This window comes from Xiphophorus hellerii, chromosome 22 (assembly GCF_003331165.1).
Source record: "Xiphophorus hellerii strain 12219 chromosome 22, Xiphophorus_hellerii-4.1, whole genome shotgun sequence".
NCBI classification, from domain to species: Eukaryota; Metazoa; Chordata; class Actinopteri; order Cyprinodontiformes; family Poeciliidae; genus Xiphophorus; species Xiphophorus hellerii.
The window spans coordinates 8,196,825-8,220,741 of NC_045693.1; the positions used below are offsets into that span (position 1 = coordinate 8,196,825).

Here is a 23,917-nt window from a genome sequence, read left to right on the forward strand (position 1 = left end):
CACATTTTATGTGTACACTGCCTCCTACTGGGTGATCAGTGTTAGTTCACAAGAAAATGTCTTCAAACTTTAATAGTATCGAAGACCAAAAGTGCCACAATCATGTAAAAAATATATTCATGTATGTCATAATTTTGGTTAAATATAATAAATAAAATAAAATAAACAAAATTATTGCTATTTATTTATGTTTTGCACTTACACAGTAAAATAATTAGATGTCAAAATCATGAATGAAATTTCTGATTCAGCCTATAAAATAGAATTTAACACGTCTTTGTCAAATAGACAGTGACTTTAGAATGCACAGGAAGTCATCTTCAGACCAATCTCCTTGTCAATGGATTGCACATTGACTTCAATATCTCAGGATTACATCTTTTTAAAATGATGAGGTGTAGCAACACAGGATTATGAAATATTTTTTTATGCTGATAATTATAGTTTTGAAAATGATCATAAATATTTTTTTCAATAACTTAAATATGTATTGAATTTTAGCACTTTAGACCCTTGATATTAAAGAGATACAATGACTTATACATAAATATATTTATCTGGATAATCATATATAATTATATATATGAAATATAAGTAAATTATTAAGGCATAAGAAAAGTATAAATACCCTTTTATTTTTATCTAATTGACTTTTAAGATATATATTGGTAAATTATGTTCTATTCAAAATTTTACACATTTAAATATATTTTTTAGAAATGTATTAATTTATGGAATTAGACATATTTTTAGCCTTCATTGAGCTCACCTTTCAAAACAGAGTTCAGTTTTATGCAGTGACTGTTGTCCGGTGCATCGGCGCCCCCTGGTGGTCACTATCAGAAGCGTTTGGCGAGGGAAGTGCCACCGTGTCCAAAGTGAGCCTACCTTTCCTCTGAGCCCTTAGACGCCTTGTTTACAGTAGCGGTGCCAGGCCTGTAAAGTTCCGAGGCCCAGAACGTGCTGGGAGTTTATTGCTTTCATTATATTCTTTCGTTTCAAGGGTCATTGTATGAAACCTCAAATCTGGAGCGAGGCGGCAACAACAGGAAGAAGATAGAGGAATTCTCTAGGTCTTCTCGGGAGAAACTGGTCCAGTCAAAGAACAAGATGTTCTCCAAATTTACGTCCATTCTCCAGCACGCCGTGGAAGCGGTGAGTTTTATTATAGCTGGACGTTTTTTTCTGTATAGGTTTTCGTTTTGTGGCGTTAATTTGGGTTAAAGTCGGTGTTTTGTCAAAACGTCAGCATTAGGCTGTTAGCTAGCAAGCTAACAATTAGCATGATATTTGTTTTCTGCTTGTTTCTTTTCATTCGGTACTCTCAGCTGTGGTGTTTTTGTTTGTTTGGTTGATTTTTATCTTTTCAAAGAGTGACAAGTGTATACATTAATGCGAATTATTTCAAAAGCTACCTTTCAGCCCTTGACATGCTAAAAGCTAAGCTAACATCTTCGCTAGCTATGCTATTTCAAACAGTATGTCGAAATATTTGGACCGCGATGTTGCGCAAACATGCTATTAACCATTTCAAATTGACAGTCCGTGGCCTTTCTGCCTCAGTACTTTGCTAAAATTACACGTTAGATGTTTGCGAGTAGGGTACCTGATGAACAATAAGCACCAGCTGCAGGAAAACCTGTCTTTCTACTCCTATTGTTTATAAAGCTAAGCAGTCGACTGGTTTCCTTGCCACCTAGAGGAGTGGTCCTCAAGATGTTTCCAGTTCCTGCCCCACAAAATAAAAATGCAAGAGTCATGACCTCGACTCATGGTTGGACATACCAGCATTTTTACCGAATCAGTTAAGAAGTGGCCCAATAAAAACACCAACAGCCACTAAATTAGCGGAAATGTTGCTTTAATTTATTATCCAGTCCTGTCTTTTTTTTTTTCTTTTTTCTTTTTTTACAACATTTTAAAATTGCATTTACTTTCTTATCATTTGGGGTAATTTCTGAAGAAGACCACCAGTCCTCCAGTTCCACTGTCCTGCAACTTTTGGATGCATCCCTGCTCCAACACACCTGAATCAAATGTTAATGACGAGGCCTTTATAAAACTTGCCAACATGTCAGAAGTTGCAGGACCATTTGGCTGATTTTTAAAAATACGAGAATAAAACGACTTTGTTGGGTGAGAAACATTAACAAAAAGGCCTGGTTGCTTACAGGAATAATGAGAAAAATAGAAAACAAATACGTAATTTATTGGACGTTTGTTTATGTTTATTAGCAATTGCAAAACCTGCAATAAGAAATAGAAAGCTGTTTTTGAGAGGCCGTTGTAGCCATTCAACCCACAACATATACAAGTTCACTATTCATATTCAAGGTAATTTGCAGAAAAATAAATATTAAAATACTAAAAATAAAAAGTACTACATTTAAGGGAACATTTTAAAAGTAGTAACTTACATGGACACGATGAAATTTAACTGATATTTTTTCCCTCTTGTTTTCCAGCTTGCTCCATCTCTACCCTTGCAAGAAGACTTTGTTTATCACTGGAAGGGCATTACACATTATTACATTGAAACTTCTGGTAAGACATGTTTGAAATCTGGTCATAGCTGAAGAAGAAATGATTATTTAGATTTATTTCTGCATTGTTAACACGTTAGTCTTTTGCAATGCTGAAAAGGCACCTTTTTCATAGCATGTTATTTTTATTTGAGTGACAGTGCTTTTTAAAAAATTGAGTCAGGCAGGATCATCCTGAAATAATCTTTTATTTTTTTATATCAGTTTCTTTTTAGCCCTGATGAAAAAAATGCTGCTGTTTCACATTGGTATTGATCTGTGTTTTTTTTTCAGTCTAAAACTAGATATCATCAACACTCTTCTCAGGGTTGATAATACACTCAAATGAGCTAAATGGTAGGATTCAGATTTGCACATTCTTTGGAAGCCTGTTTGCATTGTGAGAGCAGCTTCACTGTTTCAGAGAAAGCACAAAATGGAAAGTCGCTAACAGTCAAGTATTCTGAGAATGTCGAGCTTGCATTGCAGTAGCCTTTCGCGATGCTTAGCTGTCTTCTTTTTCCCATGCTCATCTATAGAAGTAATATTATACGCTCATATTACACAAATGTCTGGCAGCTAAACCCCAACTTTTTAAAGTTTGAAGCTTCTAATTAGAGTTGCACAATACATTAAATCCTTAAAGCATAAGCATGTGCAGTATCGCAATTGGAAACAACTAGTGTTGCAACTTTTGTAAGTTATAGCTTGCAATAATGCCAATGATATATTTGAACTCTCTCTGTCTGCGAAGGCCTCACCTCCTTACGTGTTTGGACAATTATTCACTCTGTTTTTGGATGCTGTGCAGCTGGAAGGATTTTTGCTCTTACTTTTTAACATTCTGACAGTTGCTATGATGCGTAACCGTGGCTGCAATGTATTGTTTTTACAACTGGGAGCAGCTGATTAGCATCTCAAATATTACTTGAACTACGACCCCAAATTCCAGGGAGTTGAAAAGGAGGCCTCATGGCTGCAGAGCAGAGAGAAGGAGGAAGTTCAAACCGTCTCTTCCATCAATCATAATGGACAAAAATCATATCCCTGGCAGGGTGGCAAAAGCAAATGAGGAGGATTAGCAGTACTTGCGCGCAAAGGTCTATAAAAAGAACAAACTGAACTAATGTAACAGAGCTACTTCAACCTGCTGCCACCATGAGCAATGTAATTCTATAAATTATTTCTTTTATATTTTGATTTGGTGTATTTTACCTTTTTATTTTTGCATTTTATGGTATTAATAAGGTGTTTAACATGTTTCTGTTAGATGACAAAGCCCCAGTCACAGACACCAACATCCCATCCCACCTGGAGCAGATGCTGGACATTCTGACCCAGGAGGAGGCAGAAAGGGAGTCTGGTGAGACGGGACCCTGCATGGAGTACCTCCTGCACCACAAGATCCTGGAGACCCTCTACACGTTAGGCAAAGCAGATGTAAGGAGGTCCTTCATTGTTCTAGACAATTAGGTTTTATTTGGTTGTTTACAGAGTAAAAACTGAGGTGGCTTTCATCAGATTGTTTCTAAACGTTGTGTTTCAGTGTCCTCCTGGAATGAAACAGCAAATCCTTACCTTTTACACAAAGCTGCTCGCTCACATTCGTCAGCCGCTTCTGCCACACATCAACGTCCACCGACCTGTACAGGTGAGACTCTTCACCGTTTGTTTTTCCTTTCTGTGTGTGATGGCACGTTACTTATTTAGGACGTATCCCTCCGATCAATCTGTCAGAAACTGATCCGGCTGTGTGGTGAGGTTCTAGCTGCGCCTACAGAAAACGAGGAGATCCAGTTTCTTTGCATTGTCTGTGCCAAACTAAAACAGGACCCATACCTTGTCAACTTCTTCCTTGAGGTGGGTTCTTGTGAGAAGAAATGTAGAGCTTTTATAAAAGTTTTAAATGTCTTGGTCTCAGACTGTTTTTACATTTTAAATGTTTGCAGAACAAATCAAAGAGACCAGAGGTAAAGAGTTCTGCTGCAGCAGAAGGGGGGAAGGAAAGTGTTCTGGCTCCAGATACGGGACAGTCTCGGGCAGATCATCTTGGAGAACCTCAAGCCACAGCTTCTGCTGCCACCTCAAGCCCAGCTGCTAACAATAACAATACCAACAACTACAATCTGGTCACCTCGCTGCTTAACCTCACAAAGAGTCCAGTAAGTCAATTTCACATGAATAATTTTGCTCAATTTATTTATTTTTCTGCTTGATCGTCCAAAATTTCAACTTTCTGTTGATTTTCACCTTATGGAAAAACAACGACAACCTCTGGCCTGAAAGTTGTTAGCTATTTACAATATGAGTGAGTTATTAAAAAAATTGAAGACAGAGGAATTTAAAATAAAACTGTATTTTGTGTTGGTTCAGGCTGCAAGAGAGAGCAAGACTTTCCACTGAAAGCAGGAAGGTTGAACAGAGTGAAGCAAAGTTACTCAGTTTTAGGGCTGAAACGATTAATTGTGAGGAATTATTGAAATGATTGTCGACTGATTTAGAAATTGATTGATCACTAACTGGAGTATACAGACTACAAAAGGCAATTTGATGAAAAAAACGATACAAAGCAGTAATTAAGTCAAAACTGTACAAAAACATTTTGCATTTAAAAAAACAAACATTTGTCTCCAAATATTTCTTACCCAGAACTGCACAAGTAGCATAGTTTAGTTTTAACTTCACCTGGTTCAAATTCTATAATGACAAATCTCATATTAAACACCTTTTGTTGTCCAATTATTAATCAATCAATAGAAAAAATAACTAAAAGATCAACCTTACACAGTATTGATGTTAGTCAAGCAGAAAATGTTGAGTTTACACACTATTGAACTATTTTTTGTGTCATTTGCTACAAATAGTTAAGTAAATACCAATGGAATGCTGTGTTGTAGCATTTTCTGCAATATAATAAATTTTCTCTGTTTACTTTCATCTTTTAATATATTTATATTATATAAATACGAATTAAGTGGTTAAAAGAAACATCTGCCAATTTTGTTACCCAATCAAAAGTCAGAATAATCAACTACTTCTCTGTGTTATCATTTTGAGCTTTCAGCTCCATTAAAAAATGCTGGATTTGGAAACATAACTTGGATATTGCTAGCTATGCTAATCATACTAATTTTTAATATAAGATGCTAAAAATGGCTGCCTCTGGGGGAAAAAACTGGACCGCAGGATCAAACGTTTACAAATCCTGAAAAATCTGATCACGTTTATAATCAGGATTGTGTTTTGTTTTCTTTTTAGGATGGCAGGATAGTGGTGAAAGCATGCGAGGGCTTGATGCTCCTCGTTAGTTTGCCTGAGCCAGCTGCTGCAAAGTGTTTAACTGAAAACACGGAGCTGTGTGAGCTTCTCACCGACAGGCTGGTCTCGTTTTATAAAGCTCTGCCGCCATCCATGGACCCCCTGGACATCGAGACTGTGGAGTCGGTCAACTGGGGGTAAATCGGAGTTTAACTCCATTGTCATTTTGTTGTCTTTAAATAACATTTTGTATGAAATTGTGTTTTGAATGGCCTTACAAGTCCTATTTTTTCCTCCTTTTTATCTGTTTCAGTCTAGATGTATACAACCTGAAAGAGGATGCTGCTGTCTTCACAGGGAAGAGAGCTCTGATATCATTCCTGTCGTGGCTCGATTATTGCGATCAGCTCATCAAGGAGGCGCAGAAGGTTTTTTTTTTTTTAACCAGCTCTGATTGTTGCGCTTTGATGTGTTGTATTGTAGTATAAATTGACAGAACTACTGATGTTCTCTCTGAAAAGCTTTGTTTCTTTGTTTTTCTGTCTTCTAGTCGGCCGCTGCAGTGATGGCGAAGGCTGTGAGAGAAAGATTCTTTGTGTCTGTGATGGAACCACAGCTCATGCAGACGTAAGTGCTGCTCCTGATTCATCCATCAATCATCGCGTATTGACATTTCTAGACCGGAGTGAGTCGTGACTGCTCCGAAACAAGTTTTCTCTGCATGCTGCCGCAGGTCTGAGGTGGGAATCCTGACCTCCACGGCGCTGCTGAACCGCATCATAAGGCAGGTGACGTCCGAAGCGCTGCTGCAGGAGATTGTTTACTTTCTGCTGGGAGAGGACAAGGAGGCAGAAACTCCGGCTACCATCGCTCAGAATCCACTCAGACACAGACTCATCGAGCATTGTGACCATCTGTCAGATGAGGTTATCTATCATATTCATACCCCTTGAACTTCCTCACATTTTCGCACAAAACAACCACAAAATTCAGTGTTATGTGACCGAGCAACACAAAGTAGCACAGAACTGTGGACAGAAAAATATTTTAATAAACTTTGGAAAAATGTGCCGTCCATTTGCATTCTGCCACATTGAGTCAACACCAGAACCACCATTTTGATGCATTTGCAGCTTGTTTTAATAGGAGTCTCTGCTATTTCTTGACACAAAGGCTAAAATGTTGCTTATTTCTCTTTGCAAAGAAAAACAAACAAAAAAACAGCTCAAGTTAAGATTGAATTGTGTAAATATCAGTTTTTGAAGTCTTGCTGCAGATTCTTAATTATAGTTTTATTTGGGATTTGATCTAAAACCCAATGGGTGCATATTCAGGATGGATGTCTCGCTAGATAGGGAACTTTCTTGCCATTTGATCTTGCATGTAGATTAATAAAATTAGATTACAATGATAAACTTTGCATGATGATGTTAGCGATCTCCAAAAACTAAAAGTGTTTTTGGATTGTTTGTTTCTACCCCACGTTCATGAGGGCATCAATAAAAATCTATATATTTGTAAAAATCTAATTAAATGCAGTTCATAAACCTGCACTACTTAATGCACCTGCTGTCCTGAAATAGCCTTTTCAAGAATCTGTAAGTTGTTAATTTTAACTATTTTGAGATTTTTTTTATGAGAGCAGTGTTTACGTGGCTTTACTGACTCTAACATACAATCCCAGACCAAATGTAGTGAGTTTTAAATACTTTTAATGAGCACTTCTGTAGTTATCCCAATAACAAATCAGCTCAAGTCCAAATTGTCCTGTTGCTGGGAGAGGAACCTTAACCAGGGTCAAGTGTCTCAGGGTTTCTAACAGGATTGTTCTGTATTTAGCTTCATTCACCCTACTATCAACTCTGACCTGGTTTCCTCTTCCTGCTAAAGAAAAGCATCCCCACAGCATGATACTCCCACCACCATGCTAAACATTGTGGGTTTTCTTTTTTGGGGGGGTTGCCACACATAATGTTTTGCATGCATATCAAAAAGTTGGACATAAACAAAAATATTAATGTCTCTTTCTTTCAGTAAATACTTTAAACTTTTCTTGTGGTTTTGGAGCTGCAAGTGGCTCTTTGGATTTTCACAAATTAATAACAAATGCATGTTTTTAACTGTTTTCCAAGTTTTTTTCTGCAATATTTGCACTAAATACAGAAAGTATGACACTATAAAAGTACCAGAAATGTTTTAAATCTCTTTTCCTTGTCATTAGGTTGAAATCTATGTGCGTTTAAACGTATATTTTTATATATCTTCATTTTAAATCCTAAAAAATAGAAGTAAAATGCTGGTTCTTTAAAAATGACTAGACATTTCCTAAATTACACATTTATCTAAAAAGTTGCCTTTTTTCAAAAAGCCATGACATTTGCAGCTCCAAACAAATTTTATTTGGCTGCTCTGAGAGCCAAATAACTTTTGAAGGCCACATTTCTTTTTCTAACATAGGCAAGAATGTATTATTTTGCATCCATTTAACAAGTATGTCTTGGTTTATCACATACATTTTTAATTGGAAATCTCTTTTCTTTCTTTTTCTTTTACATCGTATAATTTTCTTGTTCACTGAAGCTCTTTAAAAGTTATCTAATGAGCAACTAAAAGCTGAGAAATACTAATTAGAGCATGACAGAAGTTCTTAGAGCACAAAAGAAAGATGAATCATTTTTGTGTTGTTAAAGCAACAGCCGCCTACTTCCCTGTCAAGTAAAACGAATCTTTCTCGTCTTCAGATCAGCATCATGACGCTGCGGTTGTTCGAGCAGCTGATCCAGAAGCCCAACCAGCACATCCTGCACAGCTTGGTGCTGCGCAACCTGGAGGAGAGGAACTACCTGGAGAACAAACCGCAGGAGGAGCGGGAGGAGCGAGAGCCCCTGGAGAACGGGCAGCCCCACGACGCTGTGTAAGGACCTGCTGTCGTCCTGCGGCTTCTGCCTGAACAAAAAACACTGCAAATAAAAATAATGCATTCTGTGTTGCAAATGAGCTGGAGATTCTTCTGTTCAGTTTGGTTTTATTTGCCGTTCCTCTGGTGCTGAGATTAAGTAGCGATCGTTGTGATGTAGAGGATTATTAGCATAATTGAAAGTTGTGGATAAAAATGAAATCCAGTGAACATTAATTAGCTTCTGTACTTTTGTTTGGTTAATGTGTTCTAAAGAAACCATTAAGACACATGCCTGCCCCAGCTTTCTGGTTTTCCTCATCCAGCTGCTGCATAAGCTGCAGAAATACTGATTTTATTCAGCTGTTTACATAACAGCTATCGATATGAGTCAGATTTTTTAAACATTTCTGAATAAGTTCTGGTAACCAATGTGAAGCAATGACAAAAAGAAAAGATTTTTAACATCTGTCTAAAAATAACAAGACAAAACTTGATAATGAGAACAAATCTCCGTCTGCAGGGACCTGGAGGAGGATCCGCTGTTTGGAGACGACCTTTCCCCGGACAGCAGGCTGTCTGGCTCTGACTGGCTCGGCTCCTCCCCCCAACACAGCCCCGATCACTCCAAGTCTGACGGGAAAACCGAGGTCCACAAGATCGTCAATAGGTGCTGGATCTGTTCCTGCTGCAGGGCTGGATGAAGTGTCTATCTGTTCTAACTAGTTTGTTTCCTGCAGCTTCCTGTGTTTGGTGCCTGATGAGGCCAAGTCGTCGTATCACGTCGAAGGCACCGGCTACGACACCTACCTCAGAGACGCTCACAGACAGGTCAGCTCCACTCCTCTAACCAAGAAAGTCTTCTGCTTTTGTCTTCTTCCTTTAAAGGGTTTTATTTTCGCCTCAGTTCAGGGACTTCTGTGGCGTCTGCCAGCGGTGGGACTGGAGGGGAAGTCCGAAGCCTCTGGAGAAATGTAACTTGGACATGCCGTTCTTTGAAGGTCACTTCCTAAAGGTTCTGTTTGACAGAATGGGTCGCATCCTTGATCAAGTGAGTTTGATTTAATATAATGTCAAATCTTGAAGGAATATTGAATATTGACTTAAATTGATTCTGTTTTTGATTAACTTAGCTTAAAGTTTTTGTTAACTCCTAATAGTTAACTTCTTTTAACTATTAGGAGAATCACAAGTGTTTGTGTTTTATGATATCTTCATAAAACACAAACACTTGTGATTCTCCTAATAGTTAAAGGATAACATTTAGTTTTATGACAGTATTTTGTCAGACTAAGGATTTTGTTTCTTGAAATTACAAAAATAAAGTTGTAAGAAAATGAGAATAAATTATTTTATGAGAACTACTCGGAAAAGCTGCATTAACATGCGTAATGCTCATTTTGTGAAGTTATACTTCAGTGCTGGTTTTATAAATAAGAAATCGTGATCTTTGAATACATCAGCATCAAATCATCAATAATTAAATCATTTTATTTCAAAGAAAGAACCTCATGGACGTAGTGAGTTCAAACTTGATAACTATGGAAGTTTTGCTGTCATTAAAAAACTTTTTTTCTCATCAGTTTGAGAAATTATGCTAATCTTATCATTTTTTCTTGTCATTTAAAAACAAAACTCTTATTGTCTGGCCCTAATATCCTAGTTTCATGTTTGTTTTGACCTTTAAATGAAACTTTGAGAATTAATCACTTATTTCCTGCTTTGTCCTGTTTCCCTGCAGCCTTATGACGTCAACCTGCAGGTGACTGCCGTGCTCTCCAAGCTGTCCTTGCTGCCCCACCCTCACCTTCATGAATACTTGCTGGACCCTTACATCAGCCTGGCCCCCGGCTGCAGGTCGCTGTTCTCCGTCATTGTCAGGGTGAGACGTCCTCGTGAGATGCCACAACCATGACAGAGAATGTTTCTATTACTAAAGTTTACAGACTGCAGTTGATTTAATATTGGTTATTTTTTATTTTGTGGCAACTGCCTTGAAATTATCAGAAGTTTCATTAGTTTGATAACTGTGTGAAATTTGCCACATGTTTGTTCCCAGAACTACAGTTCCTACGTGGAGAATGAATTCTGGGAATTTGCTCAGCGCTTTTTTTTAATTATTATCACAGCTTACGTATTTACAGACTAATTGAAGCAGCTGCTTTATGCTATAGATTTTTTACCTCCTGCTCCACTTTTAACGTCTTTAATTGGGATTGTATGTGATAAAGTTGTGTATAATGAACAAGATTTGTTTAATCTTGTGATACACCCCTTAAAGAAATCAAGTGGAACCACTAACCCTTATGAGTCACTTAATACTTAAATAGTAAAAAAACATCATAACAAACACGCCAGTCCCACTTTGATGCAAGGTGGAAGCAGCATCATGCTGTGGGATATTTTGATTTGCTTTGTTGCTATAACGTGACAAAATGTGCAAAACTTTATGAGAGAGTGTTCAAAGTGAGGCCCAGGGGCCATTTTCAGCCTGTGGAATAATTTTGTGTCCCCCCTCCCCCCTCCTACAACTATTCAAGACTAAATTAAATAAATTAGGAGAAAATCGCAACTTTTAAATTAAAGTCTACTTACAAACAATAAATTTGTTGTAAAGAGATTAGGGGTTTTTTCTGGTAACGAACTGCTACAAAGTATAAATCCGATTTTTACTTTTGTGTTGAATATCTGTTTTATAATATATTCACCACCGATGACAAAAAAAAAAAAAACATTTTCACAAACTGCACAATTCTTGTTGAGTAGTATAACATAAGTAGTACTTAAAGAAAGCAGAAGAAATCGTATGTTTTTTGAACAATAGTATTTGTTGTCGATCTGTTGCTAAGAGATGAGCGCGTTTTCTGGTACCGAAGTGCAACAACGTAAATATTTGTTTTTTTACTTTTGCAAAAGTAAAAATCAGAAGGCAGTGCATAAACATTAGCAGTTTTTTTTATTAGCCTTATTTAGCACAGTGAATGGAGGAAGTCAATGTAAGACAACATGCTAGTGATACCTTACATGCCATTGGCAGCATTTAGGCTAACATTAGCATTCTGGCTATTTTTAGCTTATACACTAATTGTAATTGTAACATACTGAATGAAGTAAGTCCATGTTACTCAACATGCTCGTGACTCTCCACATGCTATTGAGTACATTGTAGCTTGCTTTAGCATTGATGCTAATTTTTAGCGTCCAACCGACGGGCACACTTTGGCAGACCCCATTTAAATTTCTTCAGAAATTTTCTAGTGTCCTTCTATTGTAGCTAGGATCACATTTAATCTTTGACCTAAGCGCTAATATACACTCTAGTGCCTTTAATTGCTGTATTAAAACTTAGCTAAATACAGCAAGTGTTTTCAAAAGAAGACTGACCTAGATTCTGTTTTTTGTTGCTGAGAACAAACAAAATATTCTTTCTGTTTTCTTCAATCGAGCCCAAAATAAGTAAACTGGATGGCTTTCATTTAGCCTTTACTTGCACTAGGAAAGTGTGCAAAAGCTATTTGAAGTTTTGTATCTACAAAAACAATTTATTATTAAAATATTCATGCTTACTTTGTTGTTGAATAGGTTAAAAAATTGCAACGTTTTTGGTTATTTTTTAAAGATTATATTGTTTACATTTGAGCTGACAGTTTTGGCCTATGTGACAGAAAGTTTGGACACCCGTGTTCCAGAAAGAGAAATGACAAGGACTCTTGTCAAAAACAGAAGAGAAATCCTAAAACGGCTAAAATACCACGCTATACTATGAGGAAGTTTTACTCATATCTTCTTCAGAGGTTTTGTGTTGTTTCATTCTGTGGTTGTTGGTGTAGCGCCACCACAGGCTAGGAGGGGAACAGCTTTTTCAAAGGGTTTGCTTTGTTTGACACAGTACTGTGTGAAAGCAAACCGCACCAGTTGAAAATGTAACAAGTCAGGTGTGAAAACTCCCTGAGTAAACCCTGTGTCCTCAGGTGGTTGGAGATTTAATGCTGAGGATTCACCGCATCCCAGACTTCACCCCCAAACTGCTGCTTGTGAGGAAGAGACTTCTGGGCTTGGAGCCAGAGGGAGTCACGTATGTACTTACTGACGGCATCAGCCGCTTTTCCTTTGAGCTGACCTCTGAAACGCCCTCTCCGTCCCTCTTTCTGTCCTCACAGCGTGGACCACAGTACGCTGCTGGAAGGTGTCATTGTGCTTGAGGAGTTCTGCAAAGAGCTGGCAGCCATCGCCTTCGTCAAATATCACGCAGCGGCTTCGTCCTCGCCGTAACCGTCCTGCTGCTCCACCATCTGCCTCTTCCAGGCAGACGGGTCAGGACGAGCCGGGGCCTTCCGCGGGCGCCGGCGACAAAGGGTTGGCAGAAAATTACCACTTTTACTGGTTTCACCTGCAAGACTGTTAGGAGCCCAGGTGGACGGGCTTCATCATCCCCCTTCCTCTGACCTCTGAGCAGGTCGGAGCGCAGACACTGCCCAGCCAGAGGACGAGACAGAGGACAGGGATGTTGATGGAGGTGCACAGACATGTTCACTGGACTCTTGTTTTTGTTGTTTTGTTTTTTGTTTTTTTTTCCAGCCTGTGCAGTTTCTCACTGCCCTTCTCTAATCTATCTTGTCTTCTACCTTTGGAATGAGTGTGGAGTTTTAATATAGAGGAGTAAATGTGTTTATTTATGTTACATTGCCTTAGTGTGGAGTCGCACCTTTCATTTACAGCGAAGTGTTTCTCTGTGGAACATTTTGTTTTTAATCCCCGTTGTGTTGTCTGTTTGGAGAGAGAGAGGTTCCTGCACAATCCGGAAAATTTTCCAGGATTAGAAAACTACAGAAAAACAAAATAAGTGTATGGAAATACTTTATTCTTCATCCAGTTATCTAATTTTCCCTTTTCTATATTTTTGTCTTTCCTTCTGTCTTTGTGTTATTTTATTTCCTTTCTTCTGTCCCTCTTGTCATTTCTTCCTTTCATCTTTGAACATAAAGACTGGAATTCTCTGGATTTTGAGTTTAGGATTTTCCAGGATAAGAAAACAAAATAAGAACATGGAAACAAAATTCTTTCCTTCCTGTATCTTTTCTCTTTCCATGCCGTACCTTTAAGCCTTGCTGATGTCCTTCCTTTCTTTCTTGTCCTTTCTTCTTTCCCTCACCCTATGTATTCTCTTTGTTTCCTTCATTTCTTGTCATTCCTATGCTCCTTCTCTTTTGACATTCTTTCTTTTCTTCTGTTGTCCCTGAAAAACTTTGCCTGGAAAAGTCTGGATTTTGAGTTCTGTGTTTTCCAGAATCATAAAATTATGTAAAAACAAAAGTGAATAATATGGAGACATATTTATATTCATTTCCTATCCAATTGTCTAAATTTCTTCCTTTATTTCTGAGAAACACCATGGTGTCCTCCTCCTTCCCTCCTTAGTCTTTCCCCTCTTTTGTCCTTCCTATGTTTCCTTAATTTTCTTTCTTATAAAGGAGTCTGGAAAAGTCTTACATTTTTCTGAATATTGTGCAGGAACCAAGAGAAAAGTTGTAGAGGGGAAAACCCCCTCACCATCAGCCCTTACACATATCTGTAGTTACATCCATAGTGACGTAATGCACTCATTTTAAATGCCAAGTCATCTTATTTATTTCTTGATTTGCTTTCATGTTGCCTTTTTTATTATCTAATGTTTTGTTGAAATTAAGAGTCTGTTTAATGACCGACTGCAGAGACTTTAATTTGTTTTGGTGTCTTTCCTGGGTTTGGCTTTAAGTACTTCACCACCCAAAGATGTGACCCTCCATCACGTCGTGTTGAGCAAAAACTGGGAATTTGCAGAAAATGAGGATTTGCACACGGACCTTACCTCGCTGCACTGGTTACATCACTGAAGATTAGGACGAGGCTTCAGGAACTCATCGGAGTTCGGAGTGTTCATTGTTTTACTCATCAGTGTTCATATCTAGTCATTTCTTTAGAGAGTAGGCATGGGCTGCTTTGAGATTCTCATTGTGTGGTTACATCGAGTGAAGATTTCTCTCATTTACTCGAAAAACACCAATATTATAACAGTTAAAAAAAATATATATATTATGTTGACTTTGATACACAGATAAAATGAATATTCAACTCTTAAATTTAGTTGGTTTCTAGTTCTCATTCAGGAAATAACTTTTTTGTTTGACTGGTCATGAAAAGTTAGAAATTGAAAAAAAAATATTTTAATTTCCAGGTTGTTGAATGTTTCAAATCCCCAAAATGAGCTGGTGCCAGCAGATTACCTCCTCAGAAGTTCGCACCCATTTTGTACACAGTTATTGTAGCGTCAGCTGTTTCTCCATACAACTTTTGAGTTCAGCTTTTTTTATCATGACTATCTTGGAAACCTTCAGTGTCTGCATGCACATGTAGTTGGACTGATGCTGATTAGGAAAAGAGGCAGATGGCTGTCCATCCTCATCTTTGTTTCCTCCTTATCTACAGACTTTGGTTTTTAACACTTTGGATGTAAAATTTTGTAGAATCTTATTTATGCAACAAAAAAAAAAATTCAGAAAGAAATCTGATTTTTTTTTAAATACAGAAAAGCATAAAATCTAAAATTGGGATCATAACAAACATTAGCCTTGAAACATTGTCTTAATATGAGTAACAAATATTTAGTTTACACGAGACCATATTTTCTTACTACCAGAAATATTTCTAAACAGCCAAATTTTTCACTTAAAGTTGCAAGGTGTAGCAACCTCCTTTTCATTCAGCTGACTTGCAGTGTGCAGCACTTTTTAAAGTGATTATACTTTATTAAGTGCAGAATATGGCGGTTGTCAGAAACAGTTGTCCATAAAAGCTGATTTTGTCAACCTTGTAGAAACGTGTAGCAGTCTTTATTCAGCCAGCTGACCAGCAGTGTGCAGTAGTTTTAAAACTTCTTGTCTCTCAGTAAGAATCCAGGGATGTTGCTTTAGTTTTCTCACCAGAACAAAAACTACAGAACGGATGATTTTGACTTCCTAGTTACAAGGCCAGCTGAAAGGCAGTGTGCAGACGTTAAAGAAGATGCTTCTTTTAGTTTTCACAACATAAAATAGCTGTAGATGTTGACTGTAAACATTTCCAAACGGCAGAATGGGCAACTGGATTTTTGGTTTTGTCTCGATGTTTTGCCTCTCAGATGAGTCGAGGCTGCAGTGCAGGCGTTAGAAAGATGAAACCTGCAGTTGGCTTTTCATGTTTTACATCGACGGCTTCTTTCACACAAATATCAAACCGTCTATTTCCTGTCCAAAATGTCCACATTACTGTCTGAAGGAGCCTCTTGGTTGACAGGAAACATATTCAAGATGAAAAGAGATGTGAAGTTGCCTTCCTGTCCCAGAATCTACACCAACATGTAGCTGGAGGTTAATTTTCTAGGAAATTTTCTTTCAGCCAGCTGACTGGTCATGTGCAGAAACAAGTGGGGGAGGGGTAACGCTCTCTCTGGTGTCTCTTCTGAAGGAGTTGGATCAGTTTGGGGGAAAACGGCTCATGCCTGGTGGAGAAACATGTCTTCTATTATTCTAGTCATCAAGATCTGAACTTTCTCACTTTTAGGGATGAACATTTGAGTCTGAGAGGAACCTGTCTCATTTTTCTTTTTTTTGTTGTTCCAATTAAGCTGGACAGAAGAAGAAAAAAAAAAGTTTTGTCCTAAACCCTTCCCAGTACAGCATACGGAGACGTCCTTCACAAGTTGTCATGACATCCTGTGAGGTGTTGCAGTGTTAGTCGTTCATCCTAGAGATGATGTACCGGTGGTGTTGGAACGGGTTGTGTGTTGCCTTTATGTTTGGAGGGTGTCTTTAATTTATAATCCTGCTCATAGAAAAGTTTCTAAATGTGCTTTTTGTTTTAATTTGATCCCAAAAGGGATCGATTCTGTTTGGTATTTTGTTTGCTGAGAAGAAATGACAGTGTTATTGATTGAAGCCATGAGTATCTGCTCCTTTTGTTTTTATTTCCTTCTCCAAATTAATCACTCTTGCACCTAAGCTACATTATGCAAACTGCTTGCATGGATTCAGATTTGCACATTGTTGTAATTCTTGTTTTGTATGTTTTACTTTTCTTCTTCATGAACCAAAACACCAAGAAAAAAAGAAGTTTTGGATGTTCCAGGAGTAACATTTCTATTGTTCTTTTCTTTTTGTTATTTTAACTGTCATGCACATTTTTTAAATCGACTGTTTTGCAACTTCTGGTGTACAGTTGTATATTGTATGTGTACAATAGCGTTAAAGTTATACTACCTGGTGAAAATGCATGCTTGAAGCAATTATTTTTCATCGTGCAGAGAGAGAAAAGGGCCAGTGGAGCCGAGCTTGTTCTCAGCTGTCAGCACTTTGGTCTGGGAAGACACTGACAGGAAGAGAAGATGCCTTACTAAACACTGTGGATACTTCATTTATCCTACAAGTGCATCTCAATAAATTAGGATATCATTCAAGATCAAAAGTTAATTGGAAGGAAAAAGTGTGGCTGGGTAAGTGATGTGACTCCGACTTAAGAGTTGCCTTTATAAATCTTTTCAAGATTGCATTTACCTTGGTTGGTTGTGAATCTTTTGCCACACTTTGTCCCTCCACTAAACTTTCCATTAATATGTTTTGATACAGGACTTTAAAACAGCCAGCTTCCATAACACTCCTTGTGGAGGTAATTAGTGACTGTCTACTGGACAAGTGTCTGTCAGCATTTTTCCCCCTGCTTGTAGTGGCAATAACAAGTCTTGGTTTTCATTATTAAAAACCTTTTACTGAATTCTTTGGAAGAGTGATAAATCTACTGAAAAAAATTTCTGAAATGTTTTTTTTTTTCCAAATTCTTTTTATTTCTTTGCTTTTTGCTTAAGAATTTTTCTACCACATATTTTCCTTCCACTTAACATTTCCCATAAAATAAATGTTTTGAGTTTATTTCTATTGCACTCTGCCCACCTGCTTTTTCTTAGATAAAAATGACCTTTTGTGGCTTTAAGATTTCTAGTCTTTTCCTTCCAAACTTCTAATTAAGTTACAGATTTTTTTATTATAGATTTCTTCATTAAAATTAGTTTTTGCTTTTAACATTTCTTCCACATTTTTTCTTTAATATTTAAAATTTTCTGGAGAAAAAAAATCAGGTTTTGAATCGTCAAATATATATATTCTAAATTTACTGAGATGCCCCTGTAGGTTTTGCTGTTGTAGGCTCTTTTCTTAATGTGTGATGATGTACAGGACACCAATCACTGCATCGTGTCTGGTTTTTATCACACCGGTCATTTTACACCTTAACATTGTTTTTCCTACTAATTGCTGTAGAACAGGAAGTTCATTTAGTCATCATTTAACTGATGGTTATACTTTTTATTAGGGTCTGTTCAAAATCAGCATGATTTTGTTTAGCATTCTTTGTCCTGATAAAAAAAAAAAAAAAATTGCTTCTCCACAGATGTGATCATTTTTCCAACAGTTTGCATTTCATCTTTTTATTACAAAATGTCTGTACAATACAACAAAAATACACAATCATTTCTTTCAACGACGAGGTGAAAAACACAAACTCTGTTCAATCTTTTAAAAAAAAAAAAAAATTAAACATTTCCTAATGAGTACCAGAGTGAATGTCTGTAACTTGACGCTAACAGACCGCAGGATGGCATCATGATCGACAGTCGGGTTTTCTTTGTCATGTTCTGTCATCCCACCAGTTCTGGAGAAATGAGTCAACAATAAGCAATCCCCCTCGCAGGGTGAAGCAGAAAACAGGGCGGCAGGTCCAAAAGCCGTGTGAGAGAAATATCCTACAGCCTTGCATTACTTTGCTTTCAAAATATGCCTTTGCATCACAGGCACTATGGCGCAAAAAGAGGACGCAAGTCTAGACTTGCAACTCAGACTCAGTCAGTAATCTTAACATTTTAAAGCACCTCAGGACACAATCCCTAACAATCACATCCTTGTTCTCGCAGAAAACCGTTCTCTTTTCTGCCAGCTTTAAACTTTACCCACAGATGGATCAAGGCAACTAGAGTAGCATCTGGAAATGGATCTACTTGGTCTGAATTAGTTGTATTTTTACAGCATCCCTGGTAAGGATCAGTATAAAGCCTTAAAAGAAAATCGTCTTCCATTGCAGAGTCACTGAAAAATGTAAACAAATTCATATAAGTAGTTAGGAGGGAAATATTTAACAAAATTAATTACCAGCATCCCAATACAATACATGGTACAGGGTAGTTTTTAGCTTAATTTGGGAACTTTTAATTTGTTTGCTATATTCTTGGGAGTATAAATATGTTGTAACAATGAGAGGCATGTGAAAGGCAAAACATAACTCATAACTTTAAACTAAGTGAAGAAAAATAGGTACAAGTGTTTTTTTTGGATCTCTACAGTCAGAGGAATAATAATAAAAAAATTTTTTATACAATTAAAAATGATACAAGCAAGGCTTTATCTAGTTTAACCAAAAAGCCAATTTCTCCTCTTAATATCTGGCATTATGTTTGAAAAACTCAACATTTTAATTATAATCTCGTGGGTGGTACTCAAACTGGGTGATTATTGGGTTTTTCTGCATAATTATGATCTAAATCTCAAGGCCAACATGTATTTTTCGAATAATTTTAAGGCTTTTTACTCATTTTACCAAGGATATACGTCAGTTCATGAACATTAAACTAAAAGTTTGATAGGAAATATCTGAATCCGATTGTCACGCCTAACAGAGGGTACAGTACTGAAATCTTCTCTAAAGCAAAGAATACAACAGCAGTAAATTATAAAAGGGTTATACTTTCACTGACAAAGTTACATGATCTGGAAATTCCTTCAAAACAAAAAAAACAGCATAAACAAAAACAAAAGCACAGAAAGTTGTAGATAACAGCTTTCTTTCTCCATCTTGTAGTGAACAATGGTGCATTAATTTTCACATCCATGTAAATAACTCAACTTCTACATACAAAACCCACTATGTAAAAAAAAAAAAAAAAAAAAAACCTGTTACATGCCGTTGCACAAACTGAACCGACCAAAAAATACAACTGTTCATTTGTTTTAAAAACTATTTACATTTCCAAATGTTTTTTTTTTTTTTAACGTTTTGTTTTAAGCCAGAATGCAAGTCTCTCTCCTCCCTCTCCCAACCCCCGTTTTACAAAACCCCAGATGTGTGTACGCACACACACACACAGGCACATGCTTGTGCACGGATGGCTCACACAGGAACATTCAGACAAACAAATGTCTCTTTGGCTGGTGTGAAGCTGGTGGCACCTTGCAGTCCGTGTGTGTAATTACATTTTGTCAAAAGGAAACAAAGCTCACGCTAAAAATAACACCATCTAACAGCATAGAAAATAGGCTCCAATTATAATATAGTGATATATCTCCTATGTATTTGCAAATATATATATATATTTATATACCAAAAACATACTTCATATTGTTTAAGGGCCTGCCACACATATGCCCTTCATTGTGTTTATAGATATGTACTGATAAATCACATTCAGAAGAGTGATGGTAAATTTCAAAGGAAGGCATCAATAAATAGAGATGTGTGTGTGTGTGTGTGTAGGGGTGTGTATGTGTGTGTGTCTGCCATGTTAAACAGCTCCAGCCGTCCGTCAGTCGCCCTTTGTGCTCTGTGTCGTGTCCAGATTGACCACCTGGAGCTCCGTCAGGTTACTGCTGCTGCTGCCGCTCGACTGCTGGCCAATCACCATCTGCGGAAAAATTAATTAATAAACATTTTTTAAAAACGCTAGCGTACCAGGAGAGAGGGGTGACTACAGACAGCCAATCACAGGTCATCACAGCAGCCAGAGCAAATGGAGATCCTGCAGCTAATCCACAGAAAGCCATTTGCCCTGGATAAACACTCAAGATGACGCCATAAAACACATTAGCTTAATGTTTTTCACTTCATTTCAATCATTTTATCCATGCACTGCTACTGTGGCGCTACAGGCGCAGCTCAGTAAACTGGAATAACTTCAAAAAGTTCATTTATTTTAGTAATTCTATTAAATATATTAATATATTATATTAAACTGGTTTTAATGATGAAAGTGTAATAATGCAAGTATCAAAAATAAAACCAAAAAAAATTCTGTTTATCTGAAAATTTCATTAAATATGATTATAAAAAAGGACTACACAAGTTTTCCTTCCAGTAAACTTTCATATAAAATGCATCAGAGATTAAATTTTTTTAAGTTAGAGGAAATGGGTATAATTGAAAAATATTACTGAAGTATTAATAAAATAAATGCTATTTCCACTGAATGAAGATTACAGCTGTGTTTTTCTCTGTGATGTAAAGCAAGAAAAGAAAAACTCAACCGAAAAGCTCATCTTATATATTGATGTTTTCCACACAGAGTGACATAATAGAAGTGTGTATTTCAAGTAATTGACAGTTAGAGGTAATGAAAACCCAAAATTAAGTTTCTAAAATTTATTTTCTAATATTTTTCTGTTCTCATTACATAGGAACTATTTTAAAAAAAATGTATTTTAAATACAGAAATCGTATCCTGACCTTTTTTTTACTGTATTTCTTCCTTCCACTGAACTTTCTATTAATATTAATGCTCAGATTTCAAAAATAGATAAGACGTGCAGTGTATTTTTTGAAATCGAAGAATATTAGATATTTTTCACTCTTTAAAGAGTCTATAGGTTAGAATGAGTCTCGAAATTTTGTATAATTTGTAATCAATTGCCATATTTTTGTAACTTTTTTAATCTGCTCTTGTACAAATTAAATAACTTCTGCTACACATTTTAGTTTTGATGACGCCAATACATATAGATACATTAGTAGTCTGTCACAGTGGTGCCCAACATTTTTATTACCGTGGACCGGTCAAGACTTGGCAATTTTGCTGCGGCCCCAGCGGCGCGGGGTCGGGAGTAGGAACCGTCAGATAATGCTTCTGCATGCTGGTGTTCCCGCTAGAACCTTCCCCCCCCCCCCCCCCCCCCCCCCCAATTTTCCCTTTACGACAATCTTACAACGTCCTGCAGTGTGTGGTGTGTTACGTGGTGGTGTGTTGAATATGCCAGATCTAAAATCGGCCATATTCAACATTGTCTTGGCTTGGTCTTTATGTGGTGAAGCAGTTTGAAGGCTCATTAACGAGCCGGTCACCATATCATGAAGAGCTTGGAATGTGGGAATCACCTCCCGGGATAAATCCACTCTCCTGTCTCTTCTCTGGGCCTTTTCCCCTTCGCAAAGAAACTTTCCAAAGAATCTGATCTGTTTCTTACTCATTTTGCTGCAAAGTTGGCGCGCAAGACGTAACCGAGAGAATCCGGTTAAAGGATTTTCAAAATAAAAGATCCTCCAGACTCAAATAATACATAAACTGGAAATATTTAATTATTTCAGTCCACGGGCCGGTACCAGTCCGCGGCCCGGGGGTTGGGGAACACTGGTCTATCACATGTTTTTCTTCCCTTCCACTAAACTTGAAAATAATTTTGGGTTTTCATTAGCTGCAAGCAACAATCATCAAAATTAGAATAAAGTGGTTGAAATCTATCGTTATGTGTAATGAATCATTATGAGTTTACTGAAATAAATGCACTTTTTGATGCGATTCTTTTTTTTACTAAGATGCACCTGTGTATTTGGTGTATTCTGTATGTGTTTGGCAACAAATAAAAACCAACAAGATGCCAACTGAACACTCCACATTCATTCAATAAAGACCAAACAGGATGCAGCCCTGTGGCCTGTGTGCCAAGTGCTCTGTTAAGATGCATTAGTGAAGTCAACGTGGCATGCTGGTTGCATAGGGAATATGAGAGTTTCACTTGTGAAATGCAGATCTTGCCGTACTGGGTGTAGCTGCACTGCTGAGACAGGGATCTGCACCGTGCCGGGAGGTGCTGTGAGGAACACCTGAGGGACGGCACCTGGGCAGGAAAACACAGAGAGATCAAAAATCTGTGAATCCTCGCCTCCAGTCCTGTCCCTGCTGTCTGAAGCGACGCGGTGCGGCTCCCACCTGTGTCTTGGCTGTGCGCGTGGGACACCTGCATGGCCTGGGTTCCCTGGGAGAAGGCGTTGAGCACGGCCAGCCCCCCGTCGGCCAGCGCTGGCGTGGAGGCGTACATCACCGTGTGAGGGCTGGGGTACATCATGTGGCCCGGCACAGACGTTGGCACTGACGAAGTGACGATGGTTGCCGGGAGACTCACCGTTGCTGGGGGAGATGGAGAGAGAGTCTAAAGGCATGAGGGGTGCGCACATGTTGGCCAGCAGATGGCGCTTAATATCCAAACTCTCTTTCCTGCTCAGGCATGTGCGTTCCATCACAATGTATCGTTTATCATTTATAGTGGGAAAATTTCTTATCAAGATAATTTAAAAATTACCACAAAAAAGATATTAATTAAGAAATGTTTAGTTTTCATTTCATAAATGGTTATGTAACATTTTGCGGCTCTAAACGAGTTTTATTTAGCTGGATTGAAGGAAATAAAATGGCTCTTTGGTTTGTAAAGGTTAAACACTGATGGGTTAAATGAATAAATATTCATGTGCTAGAGTGGCCTAATCAAAGCCTTGAACTAAATCTCATTGAGAATTTGTGGCAAGGCTTAAAAATTGCTGTTCACAGAAGCTCCTTATTCAACCTGATGAGCTTTAAATTCCAACAATAATCTCTAAAATGGAAATAAAATCCATTAAAGTTTTTCGTTGCTTGAGGTAACAATACTTTTTTTGAGACGTTGTAAACTTTTTATTCAAAGTAATACTATAAAATGTTAAGAAACTGTGTGTATAAAAAATTCTGGTAATAATGACTAAAGCATTGAACAAAAGTTTTTCTTCTGGAATTAAGAAATTATTTAAGTTAAGAGAGAGTACAAATAATTTACTCTAATTTACTAATAATTATTAAGTTCAAAGTTAATATTTGAACTTGCTAACGAGAAAAGTAAAATCTAAATGTATTTTAGTTATCAGCGTGAAACTGTGGAATGAATAAATTGATGATCTCAAATGATGTGCTTTTTTTGGTGAGTTTTAAAAGCACCTTTAAATGTAAAATTATAAAAGAGAAAATATAAAAGTGTTATCTAGATATATATGTGTATCTCACAATCTTTGACTGTAAATGTGTTTAATGTTTTTATGTTTTCATGACATAAAACACTTTGAACTGCCCTGTTGCTTAAATGTGCTATACAAATAAACTTCACTGATTGAT

General features: G+C 37.3%; 2 protein-coding genes across 6 annotated transcripts in view; one reads left to right on the forward strand and one right to left on the reverse strand.

The window, feature by feature from the left end:
* Positions 1–833: 833 nt before the first annotated feature.
* Positions 834–17,513, forward strand: fhip2a (FHF complex subunit HOOK interacting protein 2). Its single transcript, XM_032553569.1, has 17 exons — positions 834–1,155; positions 2,466–2,544; positions 3,793–3,962; positions 4,069–4,173; positions 4,260–4,382; positions 4,472–4,684; positions 5,781–5,977; positions 6,094–6,208; positions 6,331–6,407; positions 6,514–6,706; positions 8,522–8,694; positions 9,200–9,346; positions 9,417–9,507; positions 9,584–9,727; positions 10,418–10,558; positions 12,648–12,751; positions 12,837–17,513. The coding sequence occupies exons 1-17, from the start codon at positions 1,111–1,113 to the stop codon at positions 12,946–12,948; spliced, it is 2,229 nt and encodes a 742-aa protein (XP_032409460.1). The 5' UTR covers positions 834–1,110; the 3' UTR covers positions 12,949–17,513.
* Positions 17,514–18,138: 625 nt separating this feature from the next.
* The window catches only part of srfb (serum response factor b), a 32,452-nt gene continuing 26,673 nt past the window's right edge, over positions 18,139–23,917 (reverse strand). For 4 of the 5 annotated variants that reach the window (XM_032553571.1, XM_032553570.1, XM_032553574.1 and 1 more), the window contains 3 exons: positions 22,709–22,906; positions 22,540–22,616; positions 18,139–20,413 (listed from right to left, as the gene is read on the reverse strand). In XM_032553571.1, coding sequence (XP_032409462.1) covers positions 20,315–20,413; positions 22,540–22,616; positions 22,709–22,906 — 374 coding nt within the window. In that variant the 3' untranslated portion in view covers positions 18,139–20,314. Of the gene's footprint in view, positions 20,414–22,514; positions 22,617–22,708; positions 22,907–23,917 lie in introns of all 5 variants that reach the window. The other variant, XM_032553572.1, reaches the window with a different exon arrangement.